Raw genomic sequence first — 20,112 nt, 5'->3', positions numbered from 1 at the left:
CAAATCTATGTCAATGGTTTAGAAATTTAAAAAAAGGTTTTCAGACCCTTCTTCATCGATTTTGAGCTAAATCTTACCCACCTATTGCATATCAACTGTTTGATAAATCATGGTATGTATCAAAGACATCTCAAAAATTTTGAAACCAAAATAACTGAAAATAGGCTTCCTTGCCTTGGGATGCGCATCCTATTTTTTCCTCTCGGTAGTCTTGAAATTTCAAAATTAGTTAACCATTTGAAATTTCAAAATTAGTGAACTTGACATGCTGATGCTGACCCACTCCCCACACCATATTAAACAGTTTTGCTTTGCTCTAATTTAAATTGAAAAATTATTGTGTTAGGTTTTTTACTTTAATTCTTCTTCATTCTTTTCCACACAGTGTAGTGTGTACATTTTCTAATGTTAGATAATATATTCTACTCTTGATATACCAAACTTTTTTTTTTATAATATAATATCTATTATATTTAGTAGCAATCTAATGATTATTATTTATAATCTATAATCCAATATCATAATTAATTATTCATAAATAAATAATAAACATAAACATAAACTATGCTAAAAAGAGTCTTAATATGTCCTCTTGGTAATCCTGAAATTTCAAAATTAGTTAACCATTTCATCGAAATTCCTATGGAATGAACTTGATACGTGTGTAGAGGACCTAAGTTTTCCAATGGGTTGGGATACAAAACCTTTAACCTTACAAAATGAAAATAGCTTTTGTTTGCACTAAACACCCCGTGTGAGTGGTTCAAAGTGACGTCCGAGTTTATGACTCGTATCAAGTTCGTTGCTCACCAACTACGCTATCCCTTTTGGGTTAACTAGTTGGTTAGAATTATGTCTCTTCACCCAAGTGAAAATGAGTTCATAATTTCAAGCAATGGGTAGCTACTACTTTCACACTCTAACAAACTGCCAAGAATCTCTTTATTTCAAAGCAACAAAACTAAAAGACACGACACAAGATGACATAGCAACTACACATACATTTGTTCTACATAAGTCTCTCTCTCTCTCTCTCTCTCACTCATTTTCAACAAACCTCTTCCTGATTTGCAGAATTAATTCACAGACCTTGTGTTGATCAGGAAGGGTCTTAGCCACACTCTCTTTCTGCATACACCTCTTGGCCCATGCAACCAGCTTCGGGCACTCAGCTTCAATGCTGAAACTGCACAATTTCTCTATACAGTAAAACCAGCAGTAGAAAGGGATAAAGCTGACATCCACAAACCCAAAACTCTCACCACCAAAATAAGGCTCGTCTCCAAGTTCTCCTTCCAAAACCTTCAAGACCTCTATGAATTCCTTCTTAGCTTTCTCTTGTTTTTCTCCCTTTCCTCCGTATATTCCCTTTACACTGCTATAAACCTGCAATTAATTTCACCAAACAAACGAACAAACAACCCATGAGATCTACTTTACTATCAATGGAGAATATGTTAGACTACTTATGCTCACATCTCTTTCAGCCCTTTGAAATCAGTCCTCCTATGTAAGAGACCGAAAATGTGGTTCGGATTGTGTATGCTCACAGTTAGATGAGAACTACTTCACTATAAATGGAGAATATGTTAAAGTTGCTTGTGCTCACACCTCTTTCAAACGGATCACAAAGAAAAGGAAAAAAAAAAATCCTCGCTACAAATATCTAGCGGAATCCTACACAAATCTCTTGATGACCCTTCGAAATCAATCCACTTATGTGAACAATGGAATATACGAGACATCATACGGTGTGATTCATACCCCCCAACAAAAGAGTGGTCCAAGATTAATTAATAATTGAGAGGGCTGATATCAAACATAAATTAGATTAGGGTGAGGAGGCTACCATTTTGTCAGTGTAATCAGCCCAGAACCTCGCCTGGGCTCGTTGATATGGATCAGAGGGCAACAAAGGAGATATGTCCTTCCAAAACTCGTCAATGTATTGAACAATGATGAGAGATTCAGAGATGGGCTTGCCATTGTGAACCAGTACAGGGATCTTCCCATAAACTGGGTTCATCTGCAGCAAAAGAGGGCTTTTTCCTTCGAGCAGATCCTCCTCCTTGTATTGGTAGTTGATGCCCTTCTCAGCCAAGGCTATTCTCGCCCTCATCCCACAAGGGCTAGGCCAGAAATCCAAGAGAATCACCTCATCCGCCATTGTTACTGAACCTGAGCAGAGTTGCTTGAAACGAGAGAAATATAACTCAGAAGGTTAAGTCTCTTTTGGTTTGAGTGGTGTTCAATTAGTTATACTTATATATATGGTTTAGTCTAGTGTGTGTGAAAATCACTGCACTGATGGCAGTGAGCATCGAATGGTTAAAAATCCCTTAGGGTTTAAGGGGTTTATATCCAGGTACTCTCAACCATCTGAAGTTCATCACACCTCACCACTTGCTCCAGGGGATATGGACTCGTCTATCGTATCTTCTATTTATATCTTTTGCTTGAAAAGTAGTCATTAATTGAAATCCAGCCCTTCACATGGTTTTTTCTAGGATCTTCTGCGGTAATTTCATAATCTTTTTTTTTTTTAGCAGAAAATTTTCATCATCTTTTGCGTCATGGGTTTAGCCATTTTAAACTATGAAGTTCTAAGAAACAACTAATTCCCATTGAGTTCTGTACTAGTTTTTATAAGATCCATTTATAAAGACGATCTAGAGCCTCTTCTATGTAATCCTCTTAGCAATGACAGCTTGTGTTTTCCTTATCTTCCTAAACCTGAGTCGATCCTAATGGGTTCCATCAATTATAATCAATTGGGTTTTAAAAAGTTTAGAACATGAACGGGACGGTAAAAAATATGATCGACTATTTTTATGATGAAAAAAAAAAAAAAAAACCAATGACACTGGATTTAAATGTTTATTTTTTTTTTAATCAAAAGAAAAGAAAATTTATTAACTATTAAAATAAGTGTCCATCAAGATATTAGGATCCTTAATTAGTGTTTTCAAGTTCATAGCCCTGTGGGCTAAGGCTTTGACCAAGAAAATTAGGTCATTGTTGCTTTTGTAGCAAAACTTTGGTTAAAACAAAACATTTGTAGTTTCCAAGAAGAGTGGTATTGCGTTCTATGACCATAAGTTTGTGTTGTCAGCTGACATGAGATTCTCCAACTCCCCTTCATCACTCTAGATTTCGTCTATTTCCCATCCTTTTTCCCTAGCTTGGTTCATCCCATATAGTAGGTTCCTTGCTGTCGCCTCAAGATGCTTGCCTGTCATCATATAATTAGCATAAAGTAAGTTATACTTCCCTTCGGTTATAAGCGAAATAGCCCAACCAAAAATATTTTTGGTATTATCAGTGGTCCCTGTGAAAATTAGAACTTTTTTATTGGAACAAGGGAGTGTTAATGTCTGGGTTGGTGTAGGATGTCTTGTATTCCATCACAATTTAATCCAGGGAGTACTGGTGCAAGTGCCTCGAGAGGCAATACGGCGGTCCTGGTAGCTGGTTAGCAGGCTGTGGGATTTGTAAGGGGGGTAAGAGGCTCCCTGCATTGCCCCCCGACTCAAATTTTTTATTTGAGGGTAGTTTTATACTTTTCAGATTAGGATTCTTCGCTATATATTTGTAGTGATGGTTTTTCTTTGTAATGCAAGCAATACTGAGAGGTGTGAGAACAAGTATTGTAACCCTATTTTTCATTGATAGTGAAACATGATGTCATCTCACCGAGGACGTAGGCAATCTTTGTCAAACCTCGTAAATCTGTGTGCATTGCTTGTTCTTGTTTTTTCATTTTCTTCTGTATCATTTGAGGATTGCATTTCTACATAAATTTGAACAATACGAGATAAAAATATTACTGTAGAGTCAATACAACACAAACTATTATTTGTATCAATATTTACCAATATTGATCTGATATGGGACAATGACATAACCAATACCACTCACTGACATAGAACCATGGCGGCGATTTGGTGCCATGGAGATATGGCAATAAGACTATTTAGCAATATGGCTGTAATTTGACGATTTTGTACATTGGCCATGATATGATGATTTAGCGATTTGAAGATATGACGCCATGAGGATGATTTAAGGGAAAATTACATGATTACCCACTTTTGGGTTCCCTTTTACAAAATTACCCACAAAAAGTTTTGATTAACAAAAATACCCAAAATTAGATTTGGGTTTATAAAACTACCCAGACAAAGTTTCAGTTAACAAAAATACCCAAAATCAGGTTTGGATTTAATGATATAAAGATTTGGAGATATGAGAACTTGGTGATATGGCATCATGATGGTGATTTGGTGTTATTGTGACTTGGAAATATGGAGATATGGTAATATGGCACTATGGGGGTGATTTGGTGATATAACGTCATAATATTATGATTATTATTATTTGGGCTAAAAAAAATATGACCATTCAATTAATGCCGATACTAACTTGATATCGGTTTTTTGAAACGTCAATATAGATCGATACTGATCATGATACCGATTCTAACATCAATATTATTGATATCAATATATAGATGTGTATCAATATCGGACAAGTATCTATAAGATTTGAAGAGAGAGTGAGTGAGAAGAGAGTGGGTATCAATATTGGTATCAGTACTAATCGTATTAAAATTTCTGAACCAATATTGGGAAAGGTTCGTACTAAAAAACAAAAGAAAAATTATCTCGTATCACCCCTAAAATTCAAACTAACTTAAAATAACACAAAAAAATGAAATTAATGTCTAGTAAATCCTTTACTTTTATAAAATTATATTTAAAAAATTCAGTCCGATTGATTTAAAGCATTAAATGATGATGTCATTAGTCATTTTTTCGTTAAATGGTTATTCTACTTTCTATCATGAGTATGTTAAGGTACTATAATAACTTACGCCCCCAACTAGAAATAAATCAATCAATCAATCAATCCGAATTGCAAAACACTAAGATCAAAAGCCTAAAACTTATGAGAAAAAGTTCGGACATCAAGAAGCCATTGTTGTGGAATGATCGGCAGAAGCCTGACGATAACCGTCAATCAGTGAGTCGTCGGAACTTGGTGAACGCCATTATTGGCGATTTCACTGCCAATCTGCCCAAAAAGCTTAGATCTGGCCTTGATCCCGAGAACCCTTTCAACATTGATTTATCTAAAATCAAAAGCTCAAACAAGGGTAAGGTCTCTCTCTTTCTGAGCTCTTCTGCGTTTCACTCTTCCATTTGGTATATGCCTGCAACAGTTTCTTAAACCAATTAATAGTCAACAAAAGTTATCTACTTCAATTCTAAAAACATTGAGGCTTTTTATCTTAGGGTTTTCTGCTTCATTGGCCCTACTCATTGGAATCTTATACTATTTTCTCAATTTGGTTTACATATGTTGCCATGACATTGTTGCTGGATCCTTTTGTTTCTCAATTCTTGACGTTTTATTTCGCTTCTTAAGAGAGAGTTATAGTTTAATTCATTTGGTTAATCACTTCACGATTTCGTTGGATTTTTAATCTCTGATAAAAGATGTAATGCCCCTCCTCCTCCTACCGATTCCAAGGAAAGAAACAAAGAAAATCGTCCTTGGGTCCTCTCTGTTACCTTCTCTTCTCCTCTGTTCTGTTCTGTTCTGTTCTGTTCCACCATGTCTTCGATTCTGAGTTCTCTGTGGATGGTCTTAAGAACAGCCATAGCCATGGCTGTTTCACGAACAGTAATTCTCCTTGCCTTCTGTCGCCAGAAGCCTCCCTCCACTACACAGTTCGCTGTTGATCGAAACCCCTACATACTCCCACGGTCGGGATCAGGCAATAGATATTTCAGGCCGAAGCCATCAGATGAAGAGTTCTCATTGAACTGTCGTCGGTTACGGGACTGACTGTCGGTGATAACGGTGGATGGTAAAAAATGAGTTCTTTCAGCCGTTGAGTAGAAGGGTAAAAAAGTCATTTTATCTTTTTATTATTGGTGTTACAAATTAAAGATGCGGTAGATATTATTTTCATTTTTGGGAATCACACCTAATTATGAAGATTTTTAAGGGTAATATTAGAAATTTTCCCAAAACAAAATCACTGCCCCAACTGAATGGTAATGTTAGAGATGTCTCTAACATTTATTGGTTTTAATCGGTCACTCGCTTGATTTGTTGTTAAAGAAATTGGATTATAATTCAATTAGTGATGATCATAAGTGGAAAGTTCATATTCATTAGTTATTGATAGCAATTTCTTGGACAATACTCTATATAATTATGATAAAATATACAAATTTCAAAATCAATACTGTAATTAAACAATTGTTTCTTTTGAATATTGGTTTCCAATATCAAATCTATAGTGCACATGATGTTCCCCTATTATTTTTTTTTTATTCTTGCCCTAGCGGCATGTATCTTGTTTATTATTATTATTATAAATATGGGAAAACGGTGGGTAAGCTAGTGGGTTACCTAAGAATAAAATATGCTAATGATTTACTATCATTAGATTAGATAAATCAGATCTATTGCATTGATCTATTCCTTTTTCTCCTTCATTTTTCTCTTTCTTCTTTTTCTTCTGTCTTCTTCTTAGAAAAAGGCAACCCGAATGGACGTGATCGGACTTGACTCTCTACAATAGTCCTGTCCCTCTCACCTTTCCCCAACTTTAAAGCAATCTCCATCGTTACAGCTTGCCTTCCACCTCACCCCTTTCTCGAGCGGAAAATAATCCTCTATTTTTCTCATCTCTGTTTTTCCTTGTTTTGCTACCTGCAGAACGCGACACGTGGACAACTTTAAGACCAACCACCGGATGTAATAATTCTCACCCAATCTTGACCGTTGGTCTCCTTGTTGTCCACATCGCGTTCCGCAGGTAGCAAAACAAGAAAAAATATGGATGAGAAAAACAGAGGATTTTGATCCCTCCCGAGCCCATCTCAACGAACGTGATTGGACTCAGTCACAAGCTTTTCCTTGAATGTTGCAACAGTAGTCGGTGCAATGTACTTATAATGACCAAAATCTGTGCCATTTTATGAACGGAATTTAAGTTCTACCTGTTCCTCCCCTCCTGTCATTATTTATTTTCTCCACAAATCAACAAACTTGGCGATACAATTTGACAACAGTGAACCTCTTTCAATAAAAAGAATTAGGTGTAATTAAGTTCCTCTCTCTTGGCCTACACAAGCATCCACAGTAATTCGATTTACAGGTGGAATAGATTTAAAATTCGGTAAGAAAAAAAATTGCAGAAAAGAGGGGTAGCTTAATCCACACTTTGACATAGAATAATTATTCAATAAGTCAGAATCCAGAAATGATTGTGCTACAACCCAACACATTAAGGTCATTTGGTTGGATAAGAAAAGAAGGAAGCCCACGAAGTAAGTACTTCGTTTGGTTGCAGCAGCCAGGTTCACAGATGGGGCTGGGATAGGGGTGAGGTGGAAGGGGGGCTGCACTGGTGGGGATGTTTGGAGCAGGGGATAAGTGAGAGGGAGAGGGGGACTATGTAGACAACCAAGTCCGATCGCTTCTGTCTGCTAGGAAGAAAAGAAGAAAGAGGAAGATGAAGGAGAAAATAGGATAGATCAATGACATAGATCTAATCTGTTTAATCTAACGGTTTATCCGCTAGCTCAATTGAATATAAAAATAAAAAAAGGGAGAAGAAAGAGTAGAAAATGAGAAGATTTTAGTTAAAAAAAATGAAAGAGAGAGAAGAATCGCAACTTTAGAGAGAGAGAGAGAGAGAGAGAGAGAGAGAGAGAGAGGACCTAGTCGGTTTTGGAGTTGCCAAACAAATCGCCTATATGGGGTTGCTCAGGTTGCAGCCAGAAGAATCAAGGGAACAGAATCTTAGGGGCAGGTTTGCAAATACCCACCTAAGGTGAATTTTTCCACCTTTACCTTTGAGATTCTATTCCCATGGCTGGTACCTGGGTTTGCAGCCAAGTAACTGCAGCCCAGGCAGTAGCCAAGTAGTTGCAACCCAGGCAATGGCCAAGCATATATGCAAGGGTCAATCTCACAACCTCTCCAACTCTAAAATGAAACTACCACCAATAATAGCAGTACAACAGAAATGACAAGAAAATTCAGAACCCCATGGCCTGTTATAAAAATCTCAACAAAATGTTGAGAGTTTCTTTATTTCAAAGTAACATAACCTTAAAACGACACTACAATACAGTATCATCTACAGAGTCACAGACATGGGATCAGTTTCAAACTAGTGACAAGAATTACAAAATCCAACATCTTATAACATGACATGAAATCCAAAAGACTCTCTCTCTCTCTCTCTCTCTCTCTCTCTCTCTCTCTCCCCTTAATTTTCTCTTCTCTAATCTGCAACAAACCTCTTCCTCATTTGCAGAACAAAGTCGCAGACCTTGTGTTGGTCAGGAAGGGTCTTGGCCACACTCTCCCTCTGCATACACCTCTTGGTCCAAGCAACCAGTTCTGGGCACTCAGCTTCTATACTAAAGTTGCTTAATTTCTCCATGGCATAAAACCAGCTATAGAAGGGGATAAAGCTCACATCCACAAACCCAAAATTGTCACCTCCAAAGTAAGGTTTGTCTCCAAGCTCTCTTTCCAAAACCTTCAAGACCTCTATGAATTCCTTCTTGGCTTTCTCTTGTTCTTCTCCCTTTCCACTGTATATTCCCCTCATACAGCTATAAACCTGCAATAAATTTCACAATACTCATAATAAGATAAGAGAAAAGAGAAAAGAGAAAAATTAAAGGAAAGAGAATGAAAGCAATCATAGATTAGATTAGATTAGAAAGAACAGATCTACCATCTTGTCAGTGTAATCAGCCCAGAACCTAGCCTGTGATCTCTTATAAGGATCAGAGGGCAACAGAGGGGATTTGTCCTTCCAAAACTCATCAATGTATTGAACAATGATGAGTGATTCACAGATGGGTTTTCCATTATGGACCAATACAGGAATCTTTTTATGAACAGGGTTCATCTGCAGCAAAAATGGGCTTTTTTCTTGGAGGTTCTCTTCTCTAAATTCATAGCTGAGATCCTTCTCAGCCAAAGCGATTCTCATCCTCATCCCAAAAGGGCTGACCCAGGAATCCAAGAGAATTAACTCATCTTCCATTGTGGAGTAGTCTATCTTGAACAACAGGAGCAAGAGAAGGAAGCTTTTCTTGTCTGGGTTAAGTTAATCACAAGTGTGTCATGGCTGGGTTTATATATTTATAGGTGTTTTACATGTAAAGATTAGTTTGAGCTTAGAAACCCAGTTGAGGATAACCCTACATGGTGCTTTCTGGATCTTATCAAATGATTTCATCATTCACATGGCGCTTTCTAGATCTTATCAAATGATTTCATCATTCACATGGTGCTTTCTAGATCTTATCAAATGATTTCATCATTCATGGCATCATGGAGCAAAGAATCATTCGTTATGTGGATTGGGTTTGTGACTTTTTTTAAGGTGCAAATGGGCCATGATTGGGACAGCAGCATCTTTACTTTCTTCTTAATTCTCTCTCTCTTTTTGGGTGTGAAGTGGGACCTACCATCTAATGTACCTGGGAGAAGAAATTGGCTTTTAGCGGTGACGTCCAACATCTCGAAACTTCTTTGACTCTTTCTTAGATCTTCACAACCCTCCGTGACACGTTGGTATGCAAAATCCCACCAGTCATTTTGGACAAAACCACCAATTCAATCTTAAATATTTTTTAATGCAAAATTAAGATTAAATTTTTTTTTTTTTTTGTTAACCAAGGTGTCTGGATTAATTTACGCATACTTTGACACAGATGAGTAATCAAATCTAAGATTGTACACCTACCCATACCATCCCCGATTCGCCATAACCATCTAAACAATTCACGGATGAGTACCTCATAACAATGAAAATTAAGCATTAAATACATAAAAAGTTATTTACATTATCTTGTAGTTGAGTAGATAACAACTTATTAGCCCTATTTGCCGCTCTAGAAAACATAGAAACATTTCTCGTAATTTAACCATTGAATCAGATCATCGTTATCAACTCACACTTCCATTTTTAGGTATTAGTCTTTCTAGGGTTAGGAATAACTCTACATGATGCTTTTGCCCTTGTTTCGAAAGTTCAGTGTGCTTGAAGTGTTGCAATTCCACGCTTCAAAAGCTATTTTACTGCAAATTTTGTGATGTAAGATCAGTATCTTACATATTATATTGTATAGGTGTACAAGAAGGAATTCTTGACCAATCAATCTAGGTACTCAATCTAAAGAACTGTGATTGAGTGGAGAAATCCTTGGCTATAGAGGTCTGAGCGCCAAATCAAAAGACAACAATTGATTTGTATGCAAGTTTTGATTCCTACCAATTGGAAAGGAATCCTTATGATAGAGAATGAAATCCTTAGTCGTGTTGATTCGAATTACTATAAATCGCTTGTGTATTCTCTTATTACTTCACCTAATTCTTTTTTTTTTTTTTTTTTTTTCTAACTATGTACACGTAGTTCATAACAAGAGTCAAGAAAGATCGGTAAACAACCATCTTTTCTAGAATTGCCATTCAAGTTGCCTTCCATCATTTAGAGTTTGACCAACCTAAACATCAAATTATTGTGAAGTCTCTAGAGTGCGCTAAAAAGCTCACACCCAATCCAACATGGCTTGGAAATCCCCAAAATCTTCGATTTGATTAAACTACGTAGTTTAAATCAGCGTCCTTCATATGGGGAACGTGTCGCTGACGTCACGTCCATTCCATCCATTTCCAATTACTTAAGGAAAAAATGAAAACTATATTTTGAGGAGTAGATTTCAAAAGCTTAGAAGGATGGATCAAAATCTGGCTTGGATTCTCAATAGAAATAGCCAAGCATCACTTGTTTTTACTTAGGGGGTGTCAAAACTTAACCTGAATCGATAAAATTGATTGAAATTAATTGATAAAATTTGAATTGCATTAAATCGATCCTTATTGGATTGGTTTTGGACTGATCAATTGAAAACCAATTCAAATCGAATCAATTAATAACCAAATCGAAACCAAATAGAATGAAACCGAAAAAAAAAAAAAATGATTGTGAGATTATAAATTGGTGAAATTAATTATCCATTTTTTACAATATTAGTGAGAAAATCTTTTATTATAAGGGGAATTGTTACAAATCATTGAATATTAGGTCATAAATAGAGAAATTGATTTGTAAATTGTAATAATGTTTCCATTGATTTCCTTGTTCACTATACAAAACTAGTTGGATAGTTAAATGAATGATTGGATAATAAGATTTATTTTGGGATTTCAATATTAGTTATCTTCTTAGTAATTGGTTATTCATTGGTTTAAATATTAGTTATCTTTCCCTTACAACAATAAACCATGATTTAATCATAAATTTAAAGTGTTTTTTTTTTTTTTTTTGTCAAATATTGTCACTATAAGTTATGAATGTAAGATTTTAATTATGCTTAAAGCACAATAATAAATCAATCTAAATCGGTATTAACCCGATATTGAAAAACTGAAATAAATCAAAATCAAACCGGACTGAAATCAAAACCAACCGAAAATCAAAGTTCCTTAACGGATTGGTTTTGGTCTCCCTCACTCTTAAAAAGAAACCAAACCGAACCGATCAATTGACACCCCTATTTCTACCCAATGTGACAATTTTGCTGTGGTTCAATATATATATATATATATATATATATACTTTAAATGGAGCAAATAAAAAAATACTACAAAGGACAGCAGTCAGATATTACATTATAATTGTTCAGAAGATTTAGATTTCCTAGGCTAGTAGTATTAGCAGCAAGGTCCCATAAATATATCATAGATGGATTATAAGTCTTGCATTTCTAAAAAAACCGAGTGGATCCAAACTTCGAATAGAATTCCCAAAAGATCCCAAGGAACAGAAGAGGCTAGCTACTGTCGAAGGCTTTGGAATAAGTTGAAGAACGCTCTCTATAGAGTACGAAAGTTAACCAATAGTCCAGCCTTTTGTAGTTGCTAGTCTAAGTGCTTGTAGAGCACTCCATGCCTAAATTTCCTCAGTAGATTTCAATATTGTGGTTCCCATTCTGATAGCTTGAAACTTTCCTTGGAATGGAATATTATAAATCCAACTTGAATTTGTGTTAAAAAAATTGGTTATACTAACACAAACTATGATGTGATATGGCAAAAAACGGAAGAGCAAGTATCTTCCTAGATGAACTTCTGGATCATCTATAAATGAAGAGACAACATCATGTGAGCTAGTAGATTGAAACAGTTTCAATTCAGAAATACAGTAGTTGCATAGGGTTGGGATTAGTTTATTCTGAAATGATATTCTTTCCAAATATCGTTTCGGTGCCTCCATAAGAATTAAGAAGTAAATAGTTATAGCCGTTATATTAAACAACCAAATATGATCAGATTTTAGAAAGATTGGCATGAGTGAAAAGTATTTAACGATTTCTATGAGAGGAGTCACTTGAAGGTTTCTTGGCCTTAATTTGAGAGGGCTAACAACCCAAATTCTGTCAGAGAACTCATAGAAGAAAAAGATATGAAGGCTAGATTCCGCTTCCTTACCACAAAACACACAAGTAATGTCAATGTTTAACCATTTCCCAATATTTTTCCTGACAGGAATACCCTTATGTAAGGTGAGCCAAAAAAAAAAAAAAATAAATAAATAAATAAAATAATATCCACCAATAAGAGGGAAGAGAGCTGAAATTATTTGCTAAAACCCATATCTGCTGAGGGTATTAAGAAGCGGTTAAGAATTTAGTAACGCAACAATTTGAGAAGCGACCATCTTTTGAGAGAATACACCACCAAGAATCCGATCGATTGAAAATCGGGATTTTTAACATTTAATGCACAATGTTACTTGGTATGAGATTAAATCATGCTTATCCCAACCATTCTCATTTCACCGCCTTATTAAGAAAAAAGTTTGAACCATGTAACGGTGAATTAAGAGGAATTATAATATCGTGAAGGGTCGGATCCAATGATCGTACCAGAAGAAAGAGGAAAGACCATTAATCAATTTGATAACCACCATGCATTTTAAAAGGGGGAGAATAGAAACAATATTATTCCATATCTAGGAGCCCTTTTTCTTCACCGTAACAAGATCAAAAATAGAATTGTTCGGGAAATATTTGGCTTTAACAGTTTTGGCCCAAAGTGATTCTCGTTCATTAATCAAATACCACCCCAATTTTAAGGGAAGTGCCTTATTATGAGCCATAGCATCTCTTAGATGAAGGCCACCCATATTAATAGGAAAATAAATTTTTCTCCAAAAAATGAGATGAGTTTTTCCGGAAGAAGCATTTCAACCATTCCAGAAACGGGAGCAAATATAATCAACATTTTGGCCAATTTTTTGAGGTAAGGTGAAGCATGACATCCAGTAGGATGGGATAGAGTAAAGAACAGATTGTACCAAGATTTTCCTTCCAGCAAAAGGAAGAATATTAGATTTCTAAGTGGACAGTCTCTTATCCACTCTTTCCACAATTTATCTAAAATTTAAAACCCAAGACCGATGGTGAAGAAGGTTAGTTCCAAGATAGGTAGCATCTTTGAGAATTTCTTTGATACCAAGGAGAGAACATAGGTGAGATTCAGCAGAGTTGAGCACATTAGCACTAAAAAATAAAACACTTTTAGAAAGATTGACATGCTGACCTGACAAATTTGAGAATAGGTCAGGCATAACTTTGATTTTCAAAAGATCATCCGTCGTGGCCCCGACAAAAGATGAAGATATCATCAATGAACAGTAAATGAGAGATCTCAGGTGCATTTCGGGCTATCTTAATGCCCTTAAAAAGATTAAGCTCCTGATAAATAGAAAGAGGACGAGAGAAGACTTCCATAGTTGTAATAAACAAATATGGGCTCAGAGGGCATCCCTGCCATATACCTTGAGTTGTCACACCAATATTGTTCAAAACTCAAAAACTCAAAGAGATTTTTTTATCAGGCCCCATTCAATTTTGCCATAGGCTTTATCCATATTAATCGTAATGGTCACAAATCCCAGTTTCCCTCTTCTTTCTTTTCCCTTTTATTTTTTATTTTTTATTTTTTATTTTTTATTTTTTCAAAGTGATGAAAAATCTCATTGGCTGACACAATGTTATCAAAATTTTGCCTCCCTGGCAAAAAAGTAGCTTGAAAAGGAGAGATGAAAGGTCGAAGGTGAATTTTTTATCTTAGCCAATAATTCAGGAATTATTTTATAGGCAACAGACCTGTTGCCTATTGTTTTTTAGAAATCCTCAACTCTTGAGGCATTATCCTTTTTAGAAATAAGACATATAAGAGTGTGATTAGTCCCAAAAGAAAGAGAGCAATTAGCAAAGAAATCAAGAACAAAGTTACAGACATCACTTCCCAAAAGGTCCCATAGCTTTTGATAAAAGCATGTCTGGAATTCATAAATCCCCGTAGCCATGTTGTGATTCAGTTTTTTCCAATAAGAGGGTGACATCCCTTTTATCTATCTACAAGAATTTTTAGGAAATGAGAAATGATTTCAAATTGGAAAGTAAAAATGGGTTTAAGTGATCATGAAAACATGAGAAATTAGAATTTAATTGCAAACAATCATTTTTTGTTCATTCTTAATACAATAATAAACGCATATTTTTACTCCTGAACTTTTACAACGCTACCCTATTAAACAGGTACTATATCATTACACGTGTTTTTATTGTGCTGTATTTTTTTGAAAAAATTGTTACCATATAGTCTATACGTATCTGTTCTCGTCTTATTGTCGTTCCTGAATTTACTAACCTATAGTTGGGATCAAAAGTAAATGTCAATTGTTTGACAGTAACCAAAAGTTAATGCCATTTACAACTGGTAGCTTCAAGTATGGATTTAGGTATCGGTATTTGCCAATCCCGATCCGGATCAGATTGGATTAGTGCTTATCAATCATTTTTACCCTAATTTTAATAAAAAAAATACATTTTTTATTATTTTACCCCTGAAACGATACGAGTACATTTCAACAGTTCAACCCATCTCTCTCTCTCTCACACACACACACGCACACACACACACACACACACACACAATTGAAATAACTACTTTTCTCCCTACTCCACACCAAACCTCTTCTTCATTTGAAGAGCATAGTGGTACATCTTGAGTGGATCAGGAAGAGACTGAGCCACGCTCTCCCTTTGCATGCACCTCTTGGCCCAATCTAGCAGCTTTGGGCACTCGGCTCCTATGCTGAAGTTGCCAAACGTCTCTAGAGCATAAAACCAGCTATGGAAAGGCACAAAACTCACATCCACAAACCCAAAATTGTCACCCCCGAAGTAAGCCTTGTCTCCAAGCTCTCCTTCCATCACCTTCAGCATTTCTATAAATTCCTTCTTAGCTTCCTTTCGTTCTTCTTCCTTTCCACTGTACAATATTCTCCTTATGAAGCCGTAACACTGTAAATTTAATTAACACAAGCAGTTAAGATTGAAGTTAGAGATTTAAAATAGAAGTGATCAACAAAAAAAATAAAAAAGATTTCGGATCAAGTTTAGGTATGAGATTATTCTCGTACATCCTTAATCCATGGATTTGAAATCTATTAAATAAAGAGAGAAAGTAAATTTCACATCCACAAAAATAATAAAGAGAATGATAGACTTAATTAATTACCTTCTTTTCGATGTAATCAGCCCAAAACCTGGCCTGGGCTCTTTGGTAAGGATCACAAGGCAGCAAAGGAGCTTTGTCCTTCCAGATCTCTTCTATGTATTCAACAATGAAGAGAGATTCACAGATGGGTCTCCCATTATGGATGAACACAGGAACCTTCTTATTAATTGGATTCAACTGAAGTAATTGAGGGCTCTTTTCTTGGAGGAGGTTCTGTTCTCTGTATTGGTAGTTGATACCCTTCTCAGCTAAGGCAATTCTCACCCTTGCACCGAAGCAGCTGGGCCAGAAATTTAGAAGAACAATCTCATCTGCCATTGTAACTGAACCTCAATAATAAGACTCAAAAGCTTGTCTTGGTTTACTAATATATGATGGGTAGGTGTATTTATAGCTTTTGTTTGTGAAATTGATCTTAGTAGATCAATCTGAGATGTGACCCAATAACAAGTAGGTCTTCATGGTGATCTTTTGTCTTTTCTAGAATCTTCTGTGGTGATTTCATCATGGATTGCATCACCAGCTAGGAATTTTGGGTTTCCATTTTGATAAGGATTCGTGTTTAATTTGGTTCTTTCGCTGTTGGTTAATGGATTAAACTTTATCTGGACTTTCAAAAAAGGAGAGCCTTAAGATAGAGCAGTGTCATAAAAGAACAGCTTTGACAATCAAATTAACTGTTTAACCAAAAAAAAAAAAAAAAAAGGATAATTCAATTAGCTGTTGAAAGACAATTCTATAAAAAAAAAGAACATTGCCCGGTCCCGTGGCCCTGCGCCTAAGACAGGAGGATATGAAATTACCATCCCATTTCTTGTGAAATAGAAAATCCTTGTTCTATGTTGATGCCCTTACACACGATCTTATTGGTCCCTGTGCTGACACAATGGTCATACAATTGGGTACCGATCTGTTACCTTTCTATTATTTTCTATGGGGAGCAGCGTCATGTATAATTGTGCATGTGAACCATTGGATGAGGGTGAGAGAGAGAGGCTTAATATTCAGCTATGCATGATGCGTGGTTGTGCATCAAATCATTGGATGAGGGTGAGAGGTCGTGTACCACACATGGTTATGCCCATCCAATGTTTAAGTGCATGTAAGTGTATCTTGCATAACCATGCACAAAATCTTTTGTTATTTGTTCTAAATAATGAAATGATCTTGTATTCGTATCGGGTTATAATTTGCAAGCACGGTTTTAAGGATTGATATCGAATTGGAGAAATGGTCTAGATTGAACCGATATCAATGTAGAGTAATATCGATTCTAAGATGATCCCATATCAATGAATTAATTCGAAGATACAAATCACGGATAAACAGTGAAGAAAGAAAATATTTTTAAATGAAAATTAGGGATAAATATGTTCAATCAATACAAGACGATTCAGATTGATATTGAATTCGTATCAACCGAAACCAAAATCAATACCGATTCCTAAACCCATGTGGGCCCTTAGTCTCACGTATTCAGTGAGGTTAGCAAAGCCCATAATCAAGTAACCCAAAACCTCTTTCAGTGTCACAGTCAAATCTGTGAGTTAGCTTTCTTTGACGCTTGCATTGCCGCCACTAAAGTCTCCTTCCAGGTATTTCCTATCCCATGGCCAAGAATCTTGATTTTGCCAACTACTGGGTTAGAGGGGATAATCGGATGGGACCCACGGAAGAGTCAATTTGGGGTTGGGGTTAAGGCCATATTTTTGAAAAGCAAAAAAATTGTTGCAAACTAAATATCAAAGCACTCAAGAAAAATTGATCAAGTGACCAACTCTGAGGTAGGTATTCCATTAAACACTGCAAACTGTTAGGCCGAAGCTCTAGTGTGTGTAGATCCAAATTCTAGATTGTGTTGGGATCCTCCTCAAATAAGGAGGGGTCCAAATGATTATGGCCCAAGTAGAATCCTAATTTTAATTTCCAACGTCACTTCAATCTTTAATTTTCATACTGGTCTTACAATTCCTTATTAAGGGAGGCGAATAAGATGGGATTATAAATAATCAATTACGAAACCGATTTAGGGATTTGGTTTTCCATTTTCTTGCATAAAGAAAAGAAAGAGTGATAGAGTGGGTGTGCATACGATATCTTGATTAGATTTTGATCTCTTTTCGGCTTTCGTTATTTTTTTTTTCTTGAGTGAAAGTAAAAACTGAAACGTTTCGAAATTTTGATGGATTGATAGAAAACTCTACACCAATAATTTTTATTTGCCAAAATTCAATTCAAATAAATGCAAGTAGAGAAAATTCTGTTCCATTGTAATGAAATTGAAAAATATTTCTTGAATTTAGGCACTTAATTAACAATCTACAATAACTTGAACAATATTCTTCTTTCTTTAACTCTCTTGCCATGCTCACTTTGAGAGATTTCCTTTATTACCCCATGAAAATCTAGGTGTACGTCATCAATAAAGACATCTAAATTTTTTTCATCACATGCCAATTTGCACGTGGAAGGATCTTGGTAGGTCCATGTAATAGAGAACCTTATGTGCATTTTAACTTCATAATTCAAAATTTAATTTATAAATGCATTAAAATTTGCTTAAAAAGTACTTAAAATTTCATAGAACAAGAATGCCATTTCACACTTGTGGGATATGTATCTAATTTTTACACTTGAATTCATTTTTGAGCCACTTTCCCTATCCGTTTGGGGCTGAAACTTCACCAATGAGTTGTGTTCTAGGTCTTTATACCAGAGGGTGGAAAATATTGGCCCAGCCCATAAGACCTTCATCTGAAAATCTGACCCAACATGACCTTAGATGGGCCAAGCTAAATGGATCCAATACTTGCATCTGTTAGCCACTGTCTCTGATTGTTCTTCACTGATGTCACAAGAGAACACCGAGCGTAGCTCAAACAATGTACTTAAATGGGTTAACAAAAGAAGGATCCAATCTTTGGTTCCCTTTTAGCCTTATCAAGATTTTGGCCATCCACTCAATATCACAAGATCATCCAGCTCTCATTAGTCATGGAGAAGTTGTCCTTCAAGCCTCCAAAATCCATGAGAATGATTTCAAGCCACAATTTTTATGTGCCAAATTTGCAAAATGCATTCTTAAGTGAAAATGAGAACATTGTTTGGATTCATGTATGATTAGTTGATTCTTGGTTTTACATACAAATAAAACCCACATTTTCAACATTTCATCAAACAACTTAGGGGCAAGTACAACCGAGAGCGGATCAAGTCCCTGTACGAGAACCATTTTTGTATAGGGCTGATCCACACAGATGGAATCCACCCAATAACCGCTCTGTGGTAGATTCCATCTATGTGGATTAGCTCGTATGAGAATGGTTCTTGCACAAAAACCTGATCCACCATGGTTGAAGAAGCTTGCAGAAAGGCCATTGAAGCTCAGGACAAATTAAACCCCAATAAGCCAGGAGTTTCCAAACTGTTTGAAAATATCAGTATCTTCTAAATAGAGTTTCCTTTTCTCACAGAGCCAGGAAATGGCATGAAGCACCATAACAAGGACTCCATCCTTCTTCCACTTCGGGAAAGGGACAGCCTTTTAACATGCCAAATTAACAAAGAGAACTCTACGAGAGTTATAGAGCGGACCTTAAATCCCCTTGAGGAGCTTCCATTTGTTAAGAATAGCTCAAAATACATGAACGTTTAAGTGATTGCTAATGACAAACTACTAATACTTAATATTATATCATGAAACGTGGGGTAGGAGGGTCCAAGCTTCGATCATTCCTGGACTTACGCTAGAACTCAACTGCTTAGCTACTTGTGACTGAGGAAAAAGCTCATCCCTATACTGCGGATCAAGAGTGAAAGGAATATCAAATCATATGTCCACATGGTTACCATTATTTCAGACTATAAAAGCATGCACGCACAGGGAACAAGTGGCTAATGCAACAGAGATACACACCTTCTGCAGCCTCCCATTAGATGGACAGTCTTGTAGTCCTCATGAACTCATTGATCAAGCTCTGGCATCAACAATGATATAAAAACTTAGAATTTCGTTTCCTGATCCAGGATGATAAGAACATCTTTTCCAAAAACAAAGGGTGACGAAGAACGAATTAAATGTTGGATCAAAATGTATGTAGATTCAACTAACCTGGTTGTGCTTGGTGGTGGCACTAGTAACATGTATATCCCCAGAATAATAAAACCTCCAAACCATTTCTTAGTTGAGAAAATTGAACTCATACAACATAAGAGAAAGATTAGTAGAAGAGAATTGTCCTAAACCAGCTAATTAGTTACCTACTTCCTCCACCACCTCTTCATCACGAACATTGTCGGGTCCTCTGACTATAGAAACACAACCCTGAAAGCGATGCAAAAGGTAATGGAAAAACAAAAATAAATAATGCACACAGGTTTATGAGGTTCGGTAAGATTGCTTATGTCGTTGATGAAATGAGATTCTGCTTCACTATCAATGGAGAATAGGATTACAATGCTCGTCTTCACACC

The 20,112-nt window shown here is 36.0% G+C and overlaps 3 protein-coding genes across 3 annotated transcripts; all 3 read right to left on the bottom strand.

Annotated features, from left to right (window-relative positions):
• Positions 1-925: 925 nt before the first annotated feature.
• Positions 926-2,260, bottom strand: LOC122088667 (probable glutathione S-transferase parC). Its single transcript, XM_042657981.1, has 2 exons — positions 1,850-2,260; positions 926-1,386 (listed from the first exon to the last, which is right to left on the bottom strand). Exons 1-2 carry the CDS (start codon positions 2,165-2,167, stop codon positions 1,039-1,041), a joined length of 666 nt encoding a protein of 221 aa, XP_042513915.1. The 5' UTR covers positions 2,168-2,260; the 3' UTR covers positions 926-1,038.
• Positions 2,261-8,076: 5,816 nt separating this feature from the next.
• LOC122088409 (probable glutathione S-transferase) lies at positions 8,077-9,184 on the bottom strand. The gene is made up of 2 exons (XM_042657677.1): positions 8,771-9,184; positions 8,077-8,653 (listed from the first exon to the last, which is right to left on the bottom strand). The coding sequence occupies exons 1-2, from the start codon at positions 9,083-9,085 to the stop codon at positions 8,309-8,311; spliced, it is 660 nt and encodes a 219-aa protein (XP_042513611.1). The 5' UTR covers positions 9,086-9,184; the 3' UTR covers positions 8,077-8,308.
• A 5,814-nt stretch (positions 9,185-14,998) lies between these two features.
• On the bottom strand, positions 14,999-15,957 carry LOC122087981 (probable glutathione S-transferase). Its single transcript, XM_042657124.1, has 2 exons — positions 15,640-15,957; positions 14,999-15,422 (listed from the first exon to the last, which is right to left on the bottom strand). The coding sequence occupies exons 1-2, from the start codon at positions 15,955-15,957 to the stop codon at positions 15,075-15,077; spliced, it is 666 nt and encodes a 221-aa protein (XP_042513058.1). The 3' UTR covers positions 14,999-15,074.
• Between the last annotated feature and the right edge of the window lie 4,155 nt (positions 15,958-20,112).

The sequence above is a fragment of the Macadamia integrifolia genome, chromosome 9 (genome assembly GCF_013358625.1).
Source record: "Macadamia integrifolia cultivar HAES 741 chromosome 9, SCU_Mint_v3, whole genome shotgun sequence".
Lineage (NCBI taxonomy): Eukaryota > Viridiplantae > Streptophyta > Magnoliopsida > Proteales > Proteaceae > Macadamia > Macadamia integrifolia.
Note: the sequence above shows the minus strand (reverse complement) of the source record. Positions and strands in the feature narration are given on the sequence as shown.